Here is a 21195-nt window from a genome sequence, read left to right as displayed (position 1 = left end):
CCGACGGCACGGGACTGAGATGGAGGAGACGGTGGAGGGGGGGGGGGGGGGGGGGGGGGATGGGCGGTCACGGGACGTTGAAGGTTTAAGTGTGTGAGGAGCTCCGCGTTCCTTCTTGCCCAGACCTCCTTCTAGCCGTTACACATGATCCTCGGACTCCTGAGAATCCATTTACTGGGACTGTTAAAGAAACAGGCATGGCTTCAAGAGACTGTTCCCACAGCTTCAAGAACTTACCTGCTAAAAAATTTAAAGAAAGAAGAAAAACGAAATACAATACAAAAATGACAATTTTTTACCCCCCCCCCCCCCCCCCCTGCAAGACCGCTCTAGGTTGAGGAACCGACATGAAGTACTTTGATTATGGTGACATGGATTATATCAAGGTTCCTGATTATTGGTATTGGAAACTAAAGTAGTAGACTATAGGATTCAAGTTACATTTGGAAATATCAAAACTCTTTTTTAATATTACTTAACAATATATGTCCTATAAATGTTCTCCTTCCTGAGATTAGCATCAACTCATCAGGATGGTTCCGTGTATCAGCACAATGTCGAGACAATAAAAAGGTGTTCCGGAGAACCGAGAATGAAGGACATGAAAAGATCAAATAGAGAGTCAGATTTGTGTAAACACAATGCAAATGATGTATGTATACTCCATACTTTTGATATCCTAATTATTATAATGGTGGTATTAAAGATGCTATGTGACCAAAATGATCTCATTGGACAAAAAGAAAGGGGCCACGCCTCACCGCACCATCACCACACCACACCACACCTCACCACACCTCACCACACCTCACCACACCTCACCACGCCTCACCGCACCATCACCACACCTCACCACACCTCACCACACCTCACCACACCTCACCACACCTCACCACACCTCACCGCACCTCACCACACCACACATCAACACACCTCACCGCACCTCACCACACCTCACCGCACCTCACCACACCACACATCAACACACCTCACCGCACCTCACCACACCTCGCCACACATCACCACACCTCACCACACATCACCACACCTCACCACACCTCACCACACCTCACCACAACTCACCACACCTCACCACAACTCACCACAACTCACCACACCTCACCACACCTCACCACAACTCACCACACCTCACCACACCTCACCACACCTCACCACACCTCACCACAACTCACCACACATCACCACACCTCACCACACATCACCACACATCACCTCACCACACCTCACCACACCTCACCACACCTCACCACACCTCACCACAACTCACCACACCTCACCACACATCACCACACATCACCACACATCACCTCACCACACCTCACCACACCTCACCACACATCACCACACATCACCACACATCAACACACATCACCTCACCTCACCACACCTCACCACACCTCACCACACCTCACCGCACATCACCACACCTCACCACACCTCACCACACATCACCACACCTCACCACACCTCACCACACATCACCACACCTCACCGCACCATCACCACACCTCGCCACACATCACCACACATCAACACACCTCGCCACACATCAACACACCTCACCACACATCAACACACCGCACCATCAACACACCTCACCACACATCAACACACCTCGCCACACATCACCACACATCACCACACCTCACAGCACCATCAACACACCTCACCACACCTCACCACACATCAACACACATCAACACACCGCACCATCAACACACCTCACCACACATCACCACACCTCACAGCACCATCAACACACCTCACCACACCTCGCCACACATCAACACACCTCACCACACCTCGCCACACATCAACACACATCACCACACATCAACACACCGCACCATCAACACACCTCACCACACATCAGAAGGTTTCTTTGTCTGTAAAAGAGAATTCAACATACATGGGGTTTCTGGCACTCTGGTTTTTTGTATCGTGTTGTCAGTGTGGGAAGTGTAGCTGGAGTCAAATGTTGGTGTAGTCGAAGGCACGCAGAGTACACCTCTTTACTGGGTATTTACACTATCAGCCTAGTAATTACCATTGAAATAAATAGTCAGGTCATGTGTCCCTTTAGTACCTCAGCATTACCATCTCAATTATCGCAGCATTATTGAGTCGAACAAAAGGTTGACACTGATATTGGGTTATTTTAATTGATCTTTTTTTTATTGATTTTTTACACATGTTCATATTCTGTTGCTTCTTATGCCTGTCATCTGTCATGCCGTTTTTTATTTTGAACGTTTTATCCTTCTCCAGGAAGATCAATAATATTTCATTCAGAGACCTCCCCCGGATAGCAGACCTATCTGGCCCAGAATATGACTGGGTGTGTGAGTGGAGCATGGACCTGGTGTGGTATTGATGACAAACAAGGTCTGGGCCGATCGCTGATGGGAATAATTGGTCTAGACATGTTAGAACTTTGGGCCACATACTTATTAGGGGTGTAAATGTTTGATTGTTCGAAATATTCGATTACGATTCTTCAGGCAGTGATTCAATGCATCATGAAATCTCTTCATTTGACCACGATTCGATTCAATACATTTTCTCATCAGTTAATTCCCCAAAAGATTTGGAATACACAAATGTGGCTGGGGGAACTGATTCACTCAGCATGAATGGACTATAGGTCAATAATAGGGGTGTAAATATTTGACCCAACAACGATTCGATTGCGATTCTTCAGGCAACGATTCAATGCATCATGAAATCTCTTCATTTGACCACAATTCGATTCGACCTTAGGATCAATGCATTCTTACACCCCTAATACTTATGGTAAGACAGTTGGCAGTCATACTGCTGGCTGAGACATGGCTACAGTATCATGGCCCAAAAACATACGGTTATCCTATAACCATAGTTATATGAGTATAGCGAGCGCTCTGTGCTCAAGTGGAACACATCCCATAGCCAGTCTAATACTGAATACATTTCTTCACATGTACACACCCATCCACCTGGCCACACCCCCATCCGCTCCTCTACATAAGCAGGGGTGTGGCCATACTAACAGCTCCTTCCCAAGTCTTTCACCACCGAAGGCGAAGACCACGGGTCCTCAGTGAGTCCAGCGCAGAGCGCTCGCTATACTCATACTACTACTATAACCATATAACTATGGTTATAGGATAACCGTATATTATATATCGTATTAGCTTACGCTCTGCGCTCAAGTGGAACACAGGAGCTGAGCAGAGCGGAAGCTCGACAAATGTACCCGCTGAGGCACCCCACAACCATCAGAACCGGGGAGGACCCGAGCCCCCGGATCCCCCTAGTGGAGGACGGGAAGGAATCGGATCCGACTGTGCGAAGAGGGTTTAGCAACTCAACGCACAGGGTGAGAAGAACCCACGACGACTACACAGGCGCGCAACCCACATGCCACTAGGGAACGAACGGGAAGAAAAAAAAACCTGTTACAACCCCTAATATCACGGGGTCAAGGTCAAGAACCCAACCCCGTGGCAAGGCCGTAGCAGCGGAGCGCGAAGGAGGACCCAGCCCCAGGAAGGGTCAGGACCCCCCGGAAAAAGGGGGCCTGGTGAGGCCAACAACGCTGCAGCATCGAGACCCCACCAGGCGGTCACTAGTGACACCACCCCCCACATCGCCAGCGTATCGGACAGGGCCCATCCAAGAGCAGGCCCTTCCCCCCTACAGCACGCCGCCCTGAACGGGGGACCAGGCAGCGCGCCGGGGAGACAACCCCCAAAGAGGTTGATCCCTCAATCCAGGCAACAGGCCAGAAGGACTCGACCTGTGCCTGGAGCACTGCGGTCTAGACAGGCACCTAAGGGGTCTGCTGAAAACAGCACCCCGGCGGAAGGGGTGTTCGGTATGCTGTGCACCATGTCGCAGCCTCCACAAAAAAAACACCCTCTAGAGGGGCCGAGGCAGAGAAGGCTGACATGATTGGCAGACGTCATGAAAGGTGCAGGGGCACACTCGCAGGCAGACGGGGTCAAGCCCGGCCTAACCCGAGAGTCGACTCCGCTACCAACACACCTGGAAACCAACCACCACCTAACAGGAGGCGGTTGTTCTTATAACCCCCCCAAGAAAAAACTCCAAAACACAACTGCGGGTATACACCGGCTATACAGCAGTACGAGAGTCTCAGTTCTCAAGAAGGGGTTAACCCAGGCCAACAGGTCGACGAGAATGAGTCCGGACTTGGGCCCGGCGGACCGGGATGTATACAGGGATGCCAGAGGGGCACGAAACCCACCTTGACAGCCCCCTCCCAGCCCCGCCAAGCAGGAGAAGAGAGGGGCGAAAAAAATAATGGAGAAGGACCAGGCTCCTTTAGCACAGCGCAAGGTACAACACAATATGGACCAAGCAATAGTGAAGGATAACACGCAGTGATATAACCACGAACACCTCCATAACATCAACCCCTGCAACGCCCGGGCCAACCCGGCATTTTCCCCCCGAAAAAGCACAAGTCCTTCAGGGTACCAGAACAGCAGATCTGCGCCCCGGCGGACAACGGGTTAACTGACCTGGTCCGGCGTGACCAGAACCAGTCCTGTGTCCTAATCACGCCACCATCCCCAGTCCTAAGAGGGGGGTAGGTACGTGTGTCGATCTAAAACATCACAGAGGGCGCCACCAAGACGGTCAGAACATAAAAGCACCGCGCCCGGTGGCCCACCCCAAAAGTGTGAGAGCCCTCCGCCAATGCTCTGATCTATTCCGTTATCTCCCCCAGAGATGAACGAGAATTCATCGAGACTAACCCAGTACACAGGCGCTCGGAAGAGACAAACTCCATCCAAGTTGCCCCATGAAAACGCTGTTACAATGAAATGAGCAACCAAGGCGCGCAAGCCCACGCGTGATTCCACACAGAAGCACCCAGGGCCAGCACTATGTACACGTCGAGACCCAAAACATATCAATGGTAATTCTAACAAGAACCCAGATAACGTTCCCTCCAAGCCGCCTGGGAGAGCGGCAGGAAGCCGGCCAAGAGACACAGATATGGGTCCCATATGACGCGTCTGAGGGAAAAACACCCCTGTCAAACCTACTCTGTATAAAAGAGAGGAGACAGGGAACCCCCAGAGAGACTTCCCACGTGAGTAACAATTTGAAAAGATATATGTAACATTGAGCTACGTGACCAAAAGCTCAAGACATATGCAACAGAGCGCAGAGCAGAAAACATTTGTTTAAGTTCACACGCACCGCAAAACCCATCTTGACAACAACAGAGGTCCACAACATGGACCCTGAAAAGAACTCACGGAAGTCTCACAACCAATAGAAACTCGCCCAGTGACGTACTCTATGGCGGGGGGAATTCCGTGAGGAGGGGTGGAGGGGTTTATCAGTTCACCCCCCCATGACCCCATGAAAAGCGTATATCCACAAGGATAAGCTAAACCAATGCACGCCAGCCACAGACGATAACTCGTCTGCGAACGGGTTTTATATACAAAGCTGTAGGCTCATGTGCGAACACGTGACCCGTGTTTTATGTTTTAAGAAAAAACACATACGTTTAAGAGAGGGTCAAGACCTCGGTACAAGCTACATATACAAGCACTTCTGTAGGCTAACACTCTAACCAAGTTGTGGACTCGATGCCATGTTTCCAATGTAACAGAATACACACAACCCCCTCAGACAAACGGTAAAATGTACCACTATAAGAAGAACACAGACTTCTTCATGATGAGGGAAGACAAGTCTTTCGACCGAGTGCTAGCCCAGGCCTTGCCAAGCACACATATACATAGCGACCAGAACGATTTATAAGAAAACTGTCCTACTCACTTAAACAACACACAACCCCACAGTTAAGTGAGGGTTTATACACGTATCCCCAATATATAACAGTGAATAAAAACACAGTTTGTAACGAAAAACAGTCCCTCACCAGGAGGGACCTTTTATTCAGTAACAAAAATCATATGTTGGGGCGGGGAAGGGAACAGGGGTAAACAGGGGAGAGTCACTAGCGGCGCCTGCCGCGTGCAGCACGGTGCTTGCCCCCACGGGGAGCCGGCCCGAAGGGACGGTTCTGGGGCGCCTGGTCACGTCGATCCCTACCGTCACCTCCGGGCGTGGGGCGGCTGGCTGCGGCGGACGAGGCACTCCCTCTACTCCTGGCCTTCTTGGACGAAGGCCCAGCAGCGGCGGCGGTGGTGGCGGTGGCAACGGTCGCGGGCCTCTGCCGGCGTTGTTTCCGTCGGCCATCACCGGTGGCATCGGGTCGGGGGAAATGGGGTTGGAGCACAGCGCGCTCCTCCTCCATCTCTCTGCAGGCAGCTGTCATCTGCTGCATGGCCGACCCGAAGAGCCCAGCATCGGAGAGGGGGGCCGTGAGCAGGGGAATCCTCTTCTGTTTCCGGCACCCTTGCCTGCTCCAGCCAAAGGTGGCGGGGGTAAGGCCAGTGATGCGGGAGATTACCTGTCCCTGTTTCACGTAGGCCTCCATTGACGGGAAGAATGGGCAGACAACGCCCGTCTCTCTCACAGGATGACGTTGCCAGAGATGACCGATCATGTCATCAGGAATAGGTGCAGGCAGAGGCTGCGGCAACGCCACGCCATTAGCGGCTGCGGAGGCCGCCATGAGCTCGGGGAACAAAGCACGCAACTCCCCTTGCGCACCTCCCTCCACGTCGCCCGCGTCCCTCACGTACGGGAGGCTGCCATGTCGGGCACCACCATCCGACGAGGCAGATAGCTGGGCATCTTGTCTCAGGGTCGGAGGTTCTAACCCAACACCGGAGAACAAGGGACCCCAAGGAGACGCAACACTCCCTGCCACACCCCGAGGGGGAGAATGATACGAATCCATTTGGGCATCAAACAAGAGCGCTCTCGCCCCCTCCATGTGATCCTCAGTTTCCATCGGAAACGGAGACAGGGCAAGAGCACCCTCGTTCGGCTCCAGCACCTCGCCAAAGCCAGGCCGTTCGCCCCTGCAGCTCGCCGCCCTACAACGGGAGCGAACAGAGGCGAAGAGCCTGCGTCGCAAATCCCCAGGCACCAGAGGAGCTGTCGGCCTGTCGGCCGACCGTCCACTGGCGGGGGAACCAGGGCCGGAACTAGGCCATCTCACGGGAGACGGCGGTTCAACGGCCCCTCGGAGAGGCAGACTCACCACCGGGCGCCGCTCGGGCGTATCTGACTGCCACGACCGTGGAGTCAGAGCAGCTGGTGAAGGGTGACGTTGTGAGCGTTCGAACCCCCCGAAGGTGCAGACATTATGACTTAGCTTTTCTCGAAAATTAAGATACAATGTCCACGTAGCTCCTTTCCAACAACTATTTCGGCACTAAACTCAAGTGGTGTATACAGACACTTGTCGGTGGTGAAAATAGGGAAGGAGCTGTTAGTATGGCCACACCCCTTCTTATGTAGAGGAACGGATGGGGGTGTGGCCAGGCGGATGGGTGTGTACATGTGAAGAAATGTATTCAGTATTAGACTGTATTAGACACTTAAGCGCAGAGCGTAAGCTAATACGATATATAACAGCTCTGCTCTGGTAACCAGATCTGAACTATCATTCTTGCTGCATTGAGGGCCAAGTACTAGTGCATGTTATGTCGGCGTCACTGGGCCAGACCTGTGCTATAATGTGGGATCCAGCACCTACCTTTGTCTGGAGAGCTTGATGGGCGCACTCTAGTGGTCAGTTGGTGGTATAGTTGTAGTACCAAACAGCAGCGCTGGCTGTACAACAAATATTCTATGTGACTAATTTGAGTTAGCCAAAACAACCTAAAGAAGATTTATCTTGATCTGGCTAAAACCAACTTGTTTTAAAGAAGTTTTAAATTATGTTTCAGATGCACAGAAGCTTAAAAAAATAAAAGGTTTCCATCTGGAAATGTGCATCTACAGTAGATGGTGATTTAAATTAAATACTATTACTACATTTATTATAATACTATTATTACAGAGTATTCTATTACTCAATAGATACGTTATTATTATTATTATTATTATTATTATTATTATTATTATTATTATTATTATTATTATTATTATTATTATTATTATTATTATTATTATTATTATTATTATTATTATTATTATTATTATTATTATTATTATTAATAATAATACATTCATTTCAAGGTTATCTCTTTGGTTGTGTCTAAAGTGATTAGAACTGAAAGAGAAAAAAAACGTGTACCCATAAGACAGATGCAAGTAGTATTAGGCCTTATATAAAACATCCTGGAATGTAAGAAGTCATCTAGGCTGTATCATCAACTTTTACCACATAAACAATCTGATCCAGGAGGAAATGTTCTTGCAGAATGCAACGTTCAGTAAAGGAAAATTACAGTTTATTTTATGTATGGGTCACTCCTACATTGATTTGACGCCTCCCTCAAAATCCTTGATTTCTCTGAATAGGTTAACCCTTTGTTGTGTGGCAGTGAAAGGGTTAAAACAAGCCTGACATGCATAAAAGGCAAACTCGGGAGGACACATGGTTTTGGGAGGAAAAACACAACAATAATAATAACAACAATAATGCAATAATGTAAGAAACATATAGTGTGTGTTCTTTTTACCTGTATGTATTTTTAATGACTCATCATGTAGAGGAAGTCACGTCAGTGTCATTGAACTACAGACATGGAGGTGGAATGATACAACATGGACTACAGGGACGGGGGGACGGGGGTCACCTGGAGCTTGGCACGGTACAACGAGTGAATCCAACAGAAACATACAGCTTACAAACACACTCTTCTTACACTCATTATTTCACTATAATTTCATATGACACACACTTACACACTCAATGCATACATGCCCTATACGTTTGCATTTAACACAAAGATTAAGCAATCTGTATGCATCTCATATTCCTTCTATATTACAGCACTTCACGTCATTCTCCCACCCTGCAAATAATGCAGCGCAGGACTGCACTGTACGACACACATAGTATGAAAGAGAGAACGCACACAGATCCATAAAAAAAGTCATCAGGAATCAAGTGCTTATGTGGGTGTGTGTGTGAGCCAGCGACTAATGGCTTAACTTTGTCACACAAACACACACACACACCATCGACACAATCCCACATACACACAGACGTTTCCCACTTTGTGTCTCTTCCCATCTCTTTTTTTTTTTTTTTTACAATAAGATCATTCAAGTTCTTCAAATTTATTGACAGGTGAAATACCCCCCCCCCAAAAGGAAAAAAACAATCTACAGACATGGGACATCTGTGCAAGAGCATACATTTGGTTCTAAGGCAATATTGTAGTTCCACAGGACTAGTGCTGTTGGTGCGGTGTGCTGCTGTCACGCTGTCCCCCCCCAACTGGAATATCTTTGCCTCATAGTTCTATCCACAGAAGTCTACGTTGTTTCGTTGTATTTTTATAGCACCATGGAGATCTCTCCTATACCGATGTTCTGTCATTCCAAGAAACAGGTGTGGAAAAATGTTCCCTCCCGATATCCGAGGAAGTGTTAGATAATGAAGATGCATTCATTTGCAAAAGGATATCCCCCCCCCCCCATCTGCCATAACGTAAATATGACAGTTTTTGTTTTTTTTAAGCATTTCTTGTGGATATGTCACACATGAGTAAAGTTCCAAGATGGCGCAAACACAAACAGCATGGACACACAACATACCATAATGCAAGGCTTGACATTAACATCATTTTTCATTCGCTTTTTTTTCCTCTTTATTCTTTCTCCATTCATAGATGGGCGTCTGCATTAAGCTTTTAAGCGAGGGAACGACAGGGGTAGGAATAAGCCTTTGTTCATTTCTTTATACACACACACGCACACACACACACACACACACACACACACACACACACATACACACATACAGTAAGCACACGTCACGGTTTTTAGAATAAGATAATAAAACCAATTGCAGCCATTGTGAGCTGGCTTGTCCAGACCAATCCTCAGGCCTCAAAGGCAATAGAAATGTCAAGAGGTTCCACTGCTTGGCTGTAAGCAGCCATAGCTGCTGGTCACAGTAAGTTGTACATATATCAAATGTTCAAGGCTCAAGTCGACATGGACTCTAAAGTCCCTCAGCGCAGCTCAAATCACTTGACTCAGGCCTCTCTCCGGTAACCGCTACATTGGATCCAGTTTCTATTAACCCTTTCACCACCACACTATGGAAGGTTAACCCTTTCACTACCACACTACAGACCGTCTGTGGTGTGGTAGTGAAAGGGGTTAACCTTCTGTAGTGTGGTTGTGAAAGGGGTTAACCCTTTGTCGTGTGGCAGTGAAGGGGTTAACCTTCCGTATTGTCGCAGTGAAAGGGTTAACCCTTTGGTGTGGTGTGGTAGTGAAAGGGTTAACCAGGACCTGTTCATAGGTCCAGCCGAGCTCCAGAGTCAGTCAGCCAACGAGGAGTTAATGCTTCCCCTCTTCATCAAAGCATCCATAGTCTATACTTCTGACTAGGGGTTGTGTGTGTATGCGTGTGAGTGTGTTTTATGTGAGTAAACCTATCTTAACTGATCCCTTGCAATGCCTTTTCCACATTGCGAACAAGGGTCCCCTGTGAGTGTCGGTGTGCAGTCAGAATATCAGTCTTCACCCACAGGACGACTCCGGAAGCTGAGCGAGGTCTTCACCCCATTTGTAATCCAAAGTCACAGATCATGCTCCTTTTTCCTTCTCTCCTCGTATAAAGTGGAGATATATCCACTTGAAATATCCACTGGCTCCACTAGAGGGAGACGATCGTTCACTCACTCATTCTCAAATGTAGACCTCCCTCTTCCCCTCTCACTCTCTCGTGTGTCGGGACAGACGTCCCACAACGTTCGGCCTTGTTCGTGGAGCACCTGTCGGTGGGTCAGAGAAAAGAGGAGGGACTTGGACGTGGTCTTTTCTCATCGCCGCGGGCGAAGGTTAGGTCAAGGTGACAGGCGGAGTTGGAATGGAGGTCAGAGGTCGGTGCGGCTGTGTGAGGTCATTTCCTGGTGTGGAGGCTCTCCTGGAACTTGGTGCTCGTGTAGCGGATGTGGAAGCCCTTCTTGCTGATGGTGTCATCGCTATGGAAACGGATCAGTACGGCATCTCCGGGTGAGTAGATCTCCTCCCTGGGCTGTACGAAGCAACGCAGGGCCGGACAGAGTGATAAGAAAAGAGAAAATAACAGAATGTTTAAAACGAGTCCCCATAACTACTAGTACTACAGGGTTCACACAAGGTCCTCGAAGTGCTTAAAGTGCTTGATTTTTGAGGGGGGAAAAGTCAAGGCCTGGAATTCCTTGAAAACAGCCAATTTTTGAACAAGGTGCTTAAAAAGTCATTGGAATTCAAATCAACCATTCGCATTGAAAGTTGCATATATATGTTTGTTTTGTAAGGTTTTAAATTAGTACATTCATTTGAGTAGTGGAAAAGGGGTAGGATTAAATAAGTGTATACTTCTTCCTACTCCTTTTCGAACATGTAAATTGAGTTACAGTTCCGTTACTTAAGTAAAAGTAGAAATACCCAGATAAATTAGTACTTTGGTGAAAGTAAAAGTCCTCCATTCAAATTCTACTTAAGTAAAAGTAGAGAATTATTTGCTATTGAATGTACTTAAGTATCTTATGTAGCCTTGGTCCATTATTATTCTCACTATACATGCTGCCACTCGGAGACATCATTAGAAAGCACAATGTATGTTTCCATAGTTACGCAGATGACACACAATTGTACATCTCCGCTGAACCAAATGATCACACAGCTATAAACTCCATTTCCGCATGTCTCTTAGCAATAAACAAATGGATGACGAACAACTTCCTAAAATTAAATGAGGGCAAAACTGAAATCCTACTAGTCGGTCCTATAACAAAAAGAGAAATGTTACAGAGCAATATGGGGCAACTTACTCCTTGGATCAAACCCGAATATACAAGTCTTGGTGTTATAATAGACTCAGACCTAAGCTTTAAATCACACATCAACAAGGTGACAAAAACATCATTTTCCACCTTAGAAACATAGCTAAGGTACGGCCGTTTATAAATCAAAAAGACGCTGAAAAACTGATCCATGCCTTTATCTCAAGCCGACTTGACTACTGTAATGCACTCCTCACTGGCCTCCCAAAAAAACACACAGAACGACTCCAACTCATTCAAAACTCGGCAGCTAGGCTACTAACTAGAACCAAGAGGAGAGACCACATCAGTCCTGTATTAGCTAACCTACACTGGCTTCCGGTAACATTTAGAATTGATTTCAAGGTCCTCCTCCTTATATACAAAGCACTAAATGGAACAGGACCAAGCTACATTGCAAATTCTCTAGTCAACTATGTGCCTCCTAGAACATTGCGATCATCTACTACTGGTCTATTGAAGGTTCCAAGCCAGTCTAAGGAAAATCGGGGATGCAGCCTTTGCAAACTATGCACCAAAGTTATGGAACACACTACCTTAAGATCTCTTAATATTTTCAAAAATAAGCTAAAAACGTACCTCTTCACCATAGCCTTCTAATACACCCTTCTGTTGATTGTACTGTAGCACTATTTTACTCTGTCCATTCTATTGCATCATTTTACTATATATTCTATTCTACTATTCTATTATTGCACTGTATTATTTTACTCTGTCTATTGCTTTTTATTACAGGTTCAAAACTGTCAGGTATTAAACTGTGTGGGTATCAAACAAGAGACTGTCAGGCTTTAAAACTGTGTAGGACCCAAGCCTATAGAACTGCACCCTGAGAGCACCCTGAGAGGGGTGTGGCCAGACAGATGTTGGTATGTAAAGGTACATTGTGAGTTTTTATTCAGTGCACAAGTACTGAGGTGAAGTATGTGCATATGACGTAATATAACTGCACCCTGAAAGAGGGAACTGCACCCTGAGAGGGAGGTTTGCTCTGGGTGGGAGGTTCAAAGGGTCAAAGTGGGTATAAAACAGGAGGGAAGACTGTCAAGTTTTAAACTGTGGATACCAAACAGAGAAGGAAAAGACGACTTTGAACTGTTGAACAGTAATCCAGAACTATTTTATTGCACTCTAAAATATATCTATTTTTTTAATCTATTCTATTCTACAATATTATTGCACTGCACTATTGCACTATTTTACTCTGTCTATTTTATCTTACTCTTTTTATTATTGTCTATTTAAAACTGAATCAAACCATAAACAAGGTGGCCTGTTGGGATGTTAGATCCTAATGTAAAAAACTGTGATTTTATATGTCTGCACTTTATGTGCTCATTTTATGCCTGTCTTTTTTCTGTTGTGAAGCACTTTGAGCTGCAGTTTCTGTATGAAAGGTGCTATACAAATAAAGTGTATTATTATTATTATTATTATTATTATTATTATTATTATTATTATATTATTATTATTATTATTATTATTATTATTATTATTATTATTATTATTATTATTATTATTATTATTATTATTATTATTATTATTATTATTATCTAAAGTAAAAGTATGTATTATACATGCCATTTGTGTATTCCTGTGCTTGGGAGCATTCAATCCTCGATCCATTGACCTCTATAGGTTATGTTAAAGTGGTATGTGGTCCAGTTATGCTGCTCTGATTACATCCTCTTGAAATTGACAGGCTTTAAACGTGAAAGTACTGTATATAATCTTAATTCTTGCATTTTTTGCCATGTTTTCTATGCAAAATCTTTTTCTTCAAAGTAACTAGTAACCGATGGATTCAGATAAATGTAGTGGAGTAAAAAAAGTACAATATTTCCTTTGAAATGTAATGGAGTAAAACATAAAATTCCCTAAAATGAAAATACTAGCTCGAACAGCAAATAAGTAGCTCGAATTTGTACTGAGGTACAGTACTTGAGTAAAAAAAATACTTAGATACTTTCCACCACTGGTATATTGTAAGGTAAAGGAACCTCTGTGACGTTTGACATCGTGGAGCCTTACCCCGGAGCCACAGAAACGTCCCAGCCGGTGTGCGTTGGAGTCATAGCCGTCGTACAGCTCTATGTAGTCGTAGCCGCAGTCCGCCTCCTCCTCCACCTCGAAGGTGGTGAAGGTCAGCTCTATGCCGTAGCCCTGCTCCGCCGTCACCAGCCACTCGCAGTCCGTGTGGCCGGGGTAGTTGTTGTCTCCAAACTGAGAGTGGGAATAGAGGTTCTTCTGACGAGTCTCCGCTTTTAACCGACCTCCACACTCTACGGAGACGGAGATATGAAAGAGAGAGAGGAGGGATAAAAGGGGCATATATAATAATAATAATAATAATAATAATAATAATAATAATAATAATAATAATAATAATAATAATAATAATAATAATAACTTTATTTGTATAGCACTTTTCATACAGAAGTTGCAGTTCAAAGTGCTTCACAACACAACAGTAAAAAATACAGGCATAAGCAAGCATAAAAAATTAAATACAAAAAGATAGAGAGGTAGCAAGGTAAGGTAAATCACAGTTTTTCAGTAATACAAATAATAAAATAGAATAGATTAGATAGAGTAAAAAAGTGCGGTTTGATTCAGTTTAAAATAGGCAAAAAATTATAAAATAGAACGGACAGTAAAAAGTGTGATAAGATTGTTCAATAAAAAATATATAACAACAGAGCAGTGTATCGCTCTTAGTACTTTGAGTTTCTTTACAAAGTTCTAACATACAACAGAGCATCGCTCTAACATACAACAGAGCAGTCCATCGATCTTACATACATAGTATATAGCGCTCTTTTTGGAGAAGATAAGAGATGGATAATATAATCTCCCAGGGGGAAACTGTGTTGTTGCCAACGTCTCACAATTTCTAAATGAAAAATTTAACTGCAGCCCACGTTGATTTTTAGTAGCTCACTCACTATATAAATGTACTGATGCATTTAATAAGAGTAGTTTGATATAACTCAGGACAGGGATGATGAATGACATTTTCTTTGTTTGCATGTGCTGTAATGAACCACTAGAGGGAGATAGTGCTCTGAATATCCAATCCTGGAAAACATCTGAGAAAGGTTCTTTCTGCACACACACACACACACACACACACACACACACACACACACACACACACACACACACACACACACACACACACACACACACACACACACACACACACACACAGGCATAAGGTTGTACACGTATCCACACACAGACACATACCTGTGGCGTGGGTAGCCTGAAAGCCCTTCCTCTGCACTGAGGCATCAGAGATGAAGCGCAGGTACATCTTGTTACCCGTGGAGACCAGGGGTTCAGGGACCTTGCTGCCACACAGCCGACCTAAGATGGCCGCCGTGTCACTGTCCCCGTCGAAGGCCTCCAGGTGGTCATACGCACATTCCTGGTGTTGCTCTATCTCAAACTCATTAAATGTCTATGGAGAGAGAGAGAGAGAGAGAGAGAGAGAGAGAGAGAGAGAGAGAGAGAGAGAGAGAGAGAGAGAGAGAGAGAGAGAGAGAGAGAGAGAGAGATTGAGAGAGATTGAGAGAGAGAGATTGAGAGGTGTTTGAGTGAAAGGTGTGAAAGTCAATGGGGGTATGAAACAATTTCTTAGGCCTACTCTGAAACAGTTCTATTACCTTTTCTGACAGTCACTAGAGTTCACAGAAGTAGCCTAATTCGAATGGCTTGTGAGCAATGTTGAAAGTGTTTTATAACTCATTAACGTGCACTGCTAACAAATGCCAAGAGGGTTAGTGGGCAATGGGCAACTGTCTTAACCCTTTCACTACCACACTGCATAAGGTTAACCCTTCTGAAAGGGAAGGGTTAACACGTTGTTGTGTGGCAATGAAAGGGTTAAATACTGTATGTTCACTGCCAGTCAGTCCTCCTGATCTACCCCAGTCAGTCCTCCTGATCTACCCCATTCTGCTCAGTCTTCACCCCCTCGGCTTCTGTACGCCTGACAAACAGCAAACAAGGTCTGATATAATGGTAAATGGCTGCATTTATATAGCAGCTTTTATCCAAAGCGCTTTACAATTTGTTCCTCACACTTTACCCATTAACTCACACACCAACGGCGGAGGTGCAAGGTGCCAACCTGCTCATCGGGAGCAATATTAGGGGTTAGGTGTCTTGCTCAAGGACACTGAGACACGCCGCCCGGGAGGAGCGGGAATCGAACCGGGAACCTCCGGATTACCAGTCGCCCCCCCCCCATATGATATGCCAGAGGAAGAGAGGAAACAGGCGAGAAGGAGGGAGGACCTGTAAAGCGGTTTGGATAAAAGCGCTATATAAATGCAGCCATTTACCATTATATCAGACCTTGTTTGCTGTTTGTCAGGCGTACAGAAGCCGGCCGTTATTGAAAATAAGAACTTGTTCTTAACTAACCTGCCTATACAAATAAAGGTTTGATGATGATGATGACGATGACAGCTTTTGATGGCACTGCTTTGATTGGCTGTCATGTGGGCGTTAGTGCTTTGATTGGCCGTCATGTGGGCTTTAGTGCAGTTAGATAGAGAACACAGAACCATTAACAAATACTACTGTGAAGATGGGCAGATTAATCATTTACCAGGCTATGGGATTATAATAATTTCTTTCTATTTATTTTTGGGCTTTCATTGCGCGCATTGCCCCACTGTCGGCCTGGGGAGGGTGTAGAACTATAACATGTCCCCTCCGATACATGTGGAGTCGCCAGCCGCTTCTTTTCACCTGACAGCGAGGACTCTCACTGGGGGAACGGAACACGTGCGGAGGTTCACACTATTTCCCCCAGATCCCCTCCCTGCTGAACAGGCGCCCCGACCAACCAGTAGGAGTCGCAGTTTACAACGACCAGGACACATACACCCCACCGGCTTCCCACCCGCTAACACTGCCAATTGTGTTAGTAGGGACGACTGACCAAGCCGGAGGTACCGCTGACAGCTGGATTCGATCCCAGAGTCTCTGCAGTGCTTAGTCCACTGCGCGTTGGCTAGCTGCTCTTCTTTAATTGAAATATAAGATAAGATCCTGATTATCCCAGAGGGGAAAATTACATTGTTGTACACTGTGGACGTGATATGTGGAATGTAAATGTGGAAAAAATAGCATATCAATAAAAAAGAGATAAAGAAAACACAGAGTAGCTAAACATAAGTAAAATAAAATTGAATAAAGAAGTTGATGATACAAACAAATGATACAGCTCTCTACATATAGCAACAGACAGGGGTGTCCAATTGTCCATGTTGTTCTTCATCCCTGTTCGTGCCTCAGAACAGAACCGCTCTCCTCCTGTGGTGATTATCAATTGACCTGACTTTCTTTTTGTGTCATTGCCTAGCGATCGCTTGCATTCAGACATACATGCATACAAGCACATGATGCATTTGCTTAAACAAACATTAATGCACGCACACACACACACGCCAATAACCATACAATAAATTATTCAAACGTGTATTTGTGTGTGTGTGTACGTGTACATGTGCATGCTTTCATTCATTCGTGTGTGTGTGTGTGTATGTGTGTGTAAGTGCAACCGTACATGCACACACACACACACACACACACACACACACACACACACACACACACACACACACACACACACACACACACTTCCTACTGCTTGGGGAGGGGTCTCCCATCAGAGAGAAACTCTACCACATCTAATAGAAGGAAACCATTGATCTTCTCCAACCGAGCAGAAGGAAAGAAGAGAAAGAAGAAAGAGAGAGAGGAGAGATGAGAGAGGACAAGAGAGGTAGGTTGGCTTTGGGCCGAGGTGAGCTTGTCATTATTACAGGAGGAAATGTTTCATTCTGTGGTCCTGACGGCTTCCAGATGTTTCTGTCTAGCGCCGGCGTCTGCCTCACTGCCTTACTGAGAGACTGTTCTGTGTAGTGTGTGTGTGTCTGCGTGTTGGTCTGGATATGTTTACTGAAAATTGAACGAGAGAGAGAGAGAGAGAGAGAGAGAGAGAGAGAGAGAGAGAGAGAGAGAGAGAGAGAGAGAGAGAGAGAGAGCAATAATCAAGTGACTTTCATGTCTCTTCATATTCCAAATATTAAATCTGTCCTGCTGTGATGTCTCTGGGCCAAATAGTACCCCTACCTATCTTAACAGAAAACTCTCTCTGTCTCTCTCACACACGCACACACACACACCCGCGCACACACACACAGCACGCACGCACACACGCACGCACAGCACACACACACACACACACACACACACGCACACACACACACACACACACACACACACACACACACCACACACACACACACAGAGAGAGGCATGCTCTATACAAAAATAGTAAAAAGTAATACTACATTATAATGATGCTCTACGACTGTTCTGCGTGTCCCTAGATGGCACAGTGCCAGCCAGCTGTTTGTCAGTGTGGTATACACCTACATTTAAGGCCTTGTAAGAAACCTTATGTACAGGTTTATGTGTCGGTTAGACTGAGGACTCATTGAACAGTGTTATTGTGGCCTTAATTAACCCTGTCAAAAGTAACACAGGTCAATTCTATTTTGTGGCAACATTGGCGAAAGAGCCTTTATGTATTGTGACTGTGTATTTCTGATACCATGGATGGTTGTTTTATAGTTTTATATGTTTTGTATTGTATTGTTGTGCTATTTAAAAAAAATCTTTTTGACCTTTCTCAGGATTAAAGTTGAATTGAATTGAAATTGAATTGGTGTCAGAAGGTGGATAGTGGGCCGCGAGGCCATGGGAAGTGCGTGCGCCCAGAGGCGTGAGGGAGCTTCCAGAAGGAGTGTAACGACCACGGGATGATGCCTAGACTCACTGGCCCTTGGCTAACGGACCCTTTAGTTGACTGATTAGCATGTGTGTGTGAGTGTGCACATGTGTGTATTTACATGTGTTTGTGTCTGTCTGGGTTTGAGCATGTGTGTGTGAAAGGTTGTACTATGTCTATGTGTGTCACACTGAGACGTGAGTGGGCTTTGAGAGGATTACACACGCATTGTGTGTGTGTGTGTGTTTCATAAGTGGACCATGCTGACTCCTTGGCTACCAGTAGGCAGTGGTATACTTGAAGCTATACTTGAGTAAAAGTAAAGCTATCTTACTTGATAGTGAAAAGTTAAAGTCACCCATAAGAAAATCAAGTAGCTCACATACTTAAAAGAACACGCCAACATTTTGGGAAATTAGCTTACCGTCTTCTCCAGAGAGAGACAAGAAGATAGATACCAGTTTCCTCTCTGTGCATTCAGTAGAAAGCTATCTGGCTGCATGTTAGCCTAGCTTAGCACAATGAATGGAAGCGGACATGACCGGTTAGCCTTCGGGAGAGGTGTTAGTTGGACAATGTCCATGTCATGTCCGCTTCCATTCATTGTGCTAAGCTAGGCTAACGTGCAGCCAGATAGCTTTCTACTGAACGCACAGAGAGGAAACGGGTATCTATCTTCTTGTCTCTCTCTGGAGAAGACGGTAAGCTAATTTCCCCAAATGTTGGCGTATCAAAAGTATCTGGTATTAGAAAAATAAAAGTACAAAGTGCTTTTCATACAATGAAACAAACAGCCAGAATATTTTTTCTCTCAAGTCAAGTCAAGTCAAGTCAAGAGTTTTATTTGTCACGGCATACAGGGCATACAGTGAAATGCGGGTGGTCATGCTTGCAGCGATTGTCCTGTGCCGTGCTGTTCCATACCAGGCAGTGATGTTTCCAGTCAAGATGCTCTCTACAGCTCCGGAGTAGAAGGACTGGAGTATCTCCCCGATACTTACCCGATACCACCTTAACTTAGTGGATGCTGAGGGAGATTGTCCTGAGTCAGATGGTGTTTGGCTAACAGTTAAGTTAAGTTATCTTTATTTATCAAGCACATTTTACATTACCCCCAAAATTCATCCTCTGTAGCCTTTAAGACTTTATTGCATTTTCTTTATTAAGTTAAATGGCAATTGTTGATAAGGCTGGAGAAAAAATATTCTGGGACAGAGAGACTTCGGCTCAGCTTCTTCCCCCAGGCCATCAGAGTCTTGAACACTGAACTCTCCACACACAAGCACACATGAGCACACACACACACACATACTGTGTATACGCTCACACACTAACAGTCACTTTAGCACGAACACACACACACACACATGCTGCACACGCTCACACTCAACGGTCACTTTACACAATGAAAAGGTCGCTTTAAAAACAAGAACGGGAGTGGTTCTTGTATAGTAAACAGATGGATATAGCAAGCTAGCATAAGGACACAGTACAACTGTAGATTGTATAGTATAGCATTGTATAGTAGTGTACATAAGACCCAGTGCCTCATCCGTAGCTAACAGTGTATTGCACTATCGCAGGACCTTAGCATGTCTTACCATGCTTTTTGTAAACTTTATGTACATTATACCTGTTATGTCTTATTCTTATTACTTGTATTATTGCACAAATGTCTTATTCTCATCCTATTATTACTGTATTATTGCACAATCGCTGCGGGCATGACCCCCCGCATTTCACTGTATGCTCGTATGCCGTGACAAATAAAACTCTTGACTTGACTTGACTTGACACTAACTGTTAGCCAAACACCATCTGTCTAAGTTAGTATGAAACACACAGACACACAGACCTCAGTGTCTTATACAACTATTTAAAATTAGCCTATCTATAATTAGCCAGTGCTTTTTTTCTTTTCTTTTTTTTACAGGCTGGGAAGTCCACTCCCCTAGGATTTTATCTTTGTTGGGACAGTAGGACGGCTGAGAGGGAGACAGAGTAGGGGAGACACAGGACAGAAGGCTCTGGCAGGATTCAACCTAGGCCAGCAGAGGTAGCTACTTGTGTTTGGTTTATCAGCTATTATAGAGGCACTCATCCATAGAGCGTGGCCCGGGTAGAGTGCTTAAGTGTGGGCCAGCCGGGAAGAGTCGCACTCTGTCTGACTCTGACACTCTGTCTGATTTTTAATAAGGAGGGCCAGTTAAGTGTAGACAACCTTAACCCTTTCACTGCCACACGACAGAAGGTTAACCCGTCTGTCGTGTGGCAGTGAAAGGGTTAACAGGCTGTCGTGTGGCAGTGAAAGGGTTAACCTGTGTATTGTCGCAGTGAAAGGGTTAACCGTTTTGGTAGCACGGCAGTGAAAGGTTAAGCGTAGACAACATTAAATGAGCTGTAAGTTGTATTTTCTTGCTTAAACAAGTGTTAGATAGCTATATAGCCTCCAATAGCCATCAC

The 21195-nt window shown here is 45.3% G+C and overlaps 1 protein-coding gene across 1 annotated transcript in view; it reads right to left on the bottom strand.

Moving 5' to 3' along the window:
* Positions 1-8726: 8726 nt before the first annotated feature.
* Positions 8727-21195, bottom strand: part of tll1 (tolloid-like 1) — a gene marked incomplete at its 5' end in the record, with an annotated part of 135262 nt that continues 122793 nt past the window's right edge. Inside the window, 3 exons of the mRNA XM_084317851.1 lie at positions 8727-11128; positions 13953-14203; positions 15171-15384. Coding sequence (XP_084173977.1) covers positions 10994-11128; positions 13953-14203; positions 15171-15384 — 600 coding nt within the window. The 3' untranslated portion in view covers positions 8727-10993. The remainder of the gene's footprint in view (positions 11129-13952; positions 14204-15170; positions 15385-21195) is intronic.

The sequence above is a fragment of the Notolepis coatsorum genome (assembly GCF_963971535.1).
Source record: "Notolepis coatsorum genome assembly, chromosome: 7".
NCBI lineage: Eukaryota > Metazoa > Chordata > Actinopteri > Aulopiformes > Paralepididae > Notolepis > Notolepis coatsorum.
This window is presented reverse-complemented; position numbering and strand designations above follow the sequence as displayed.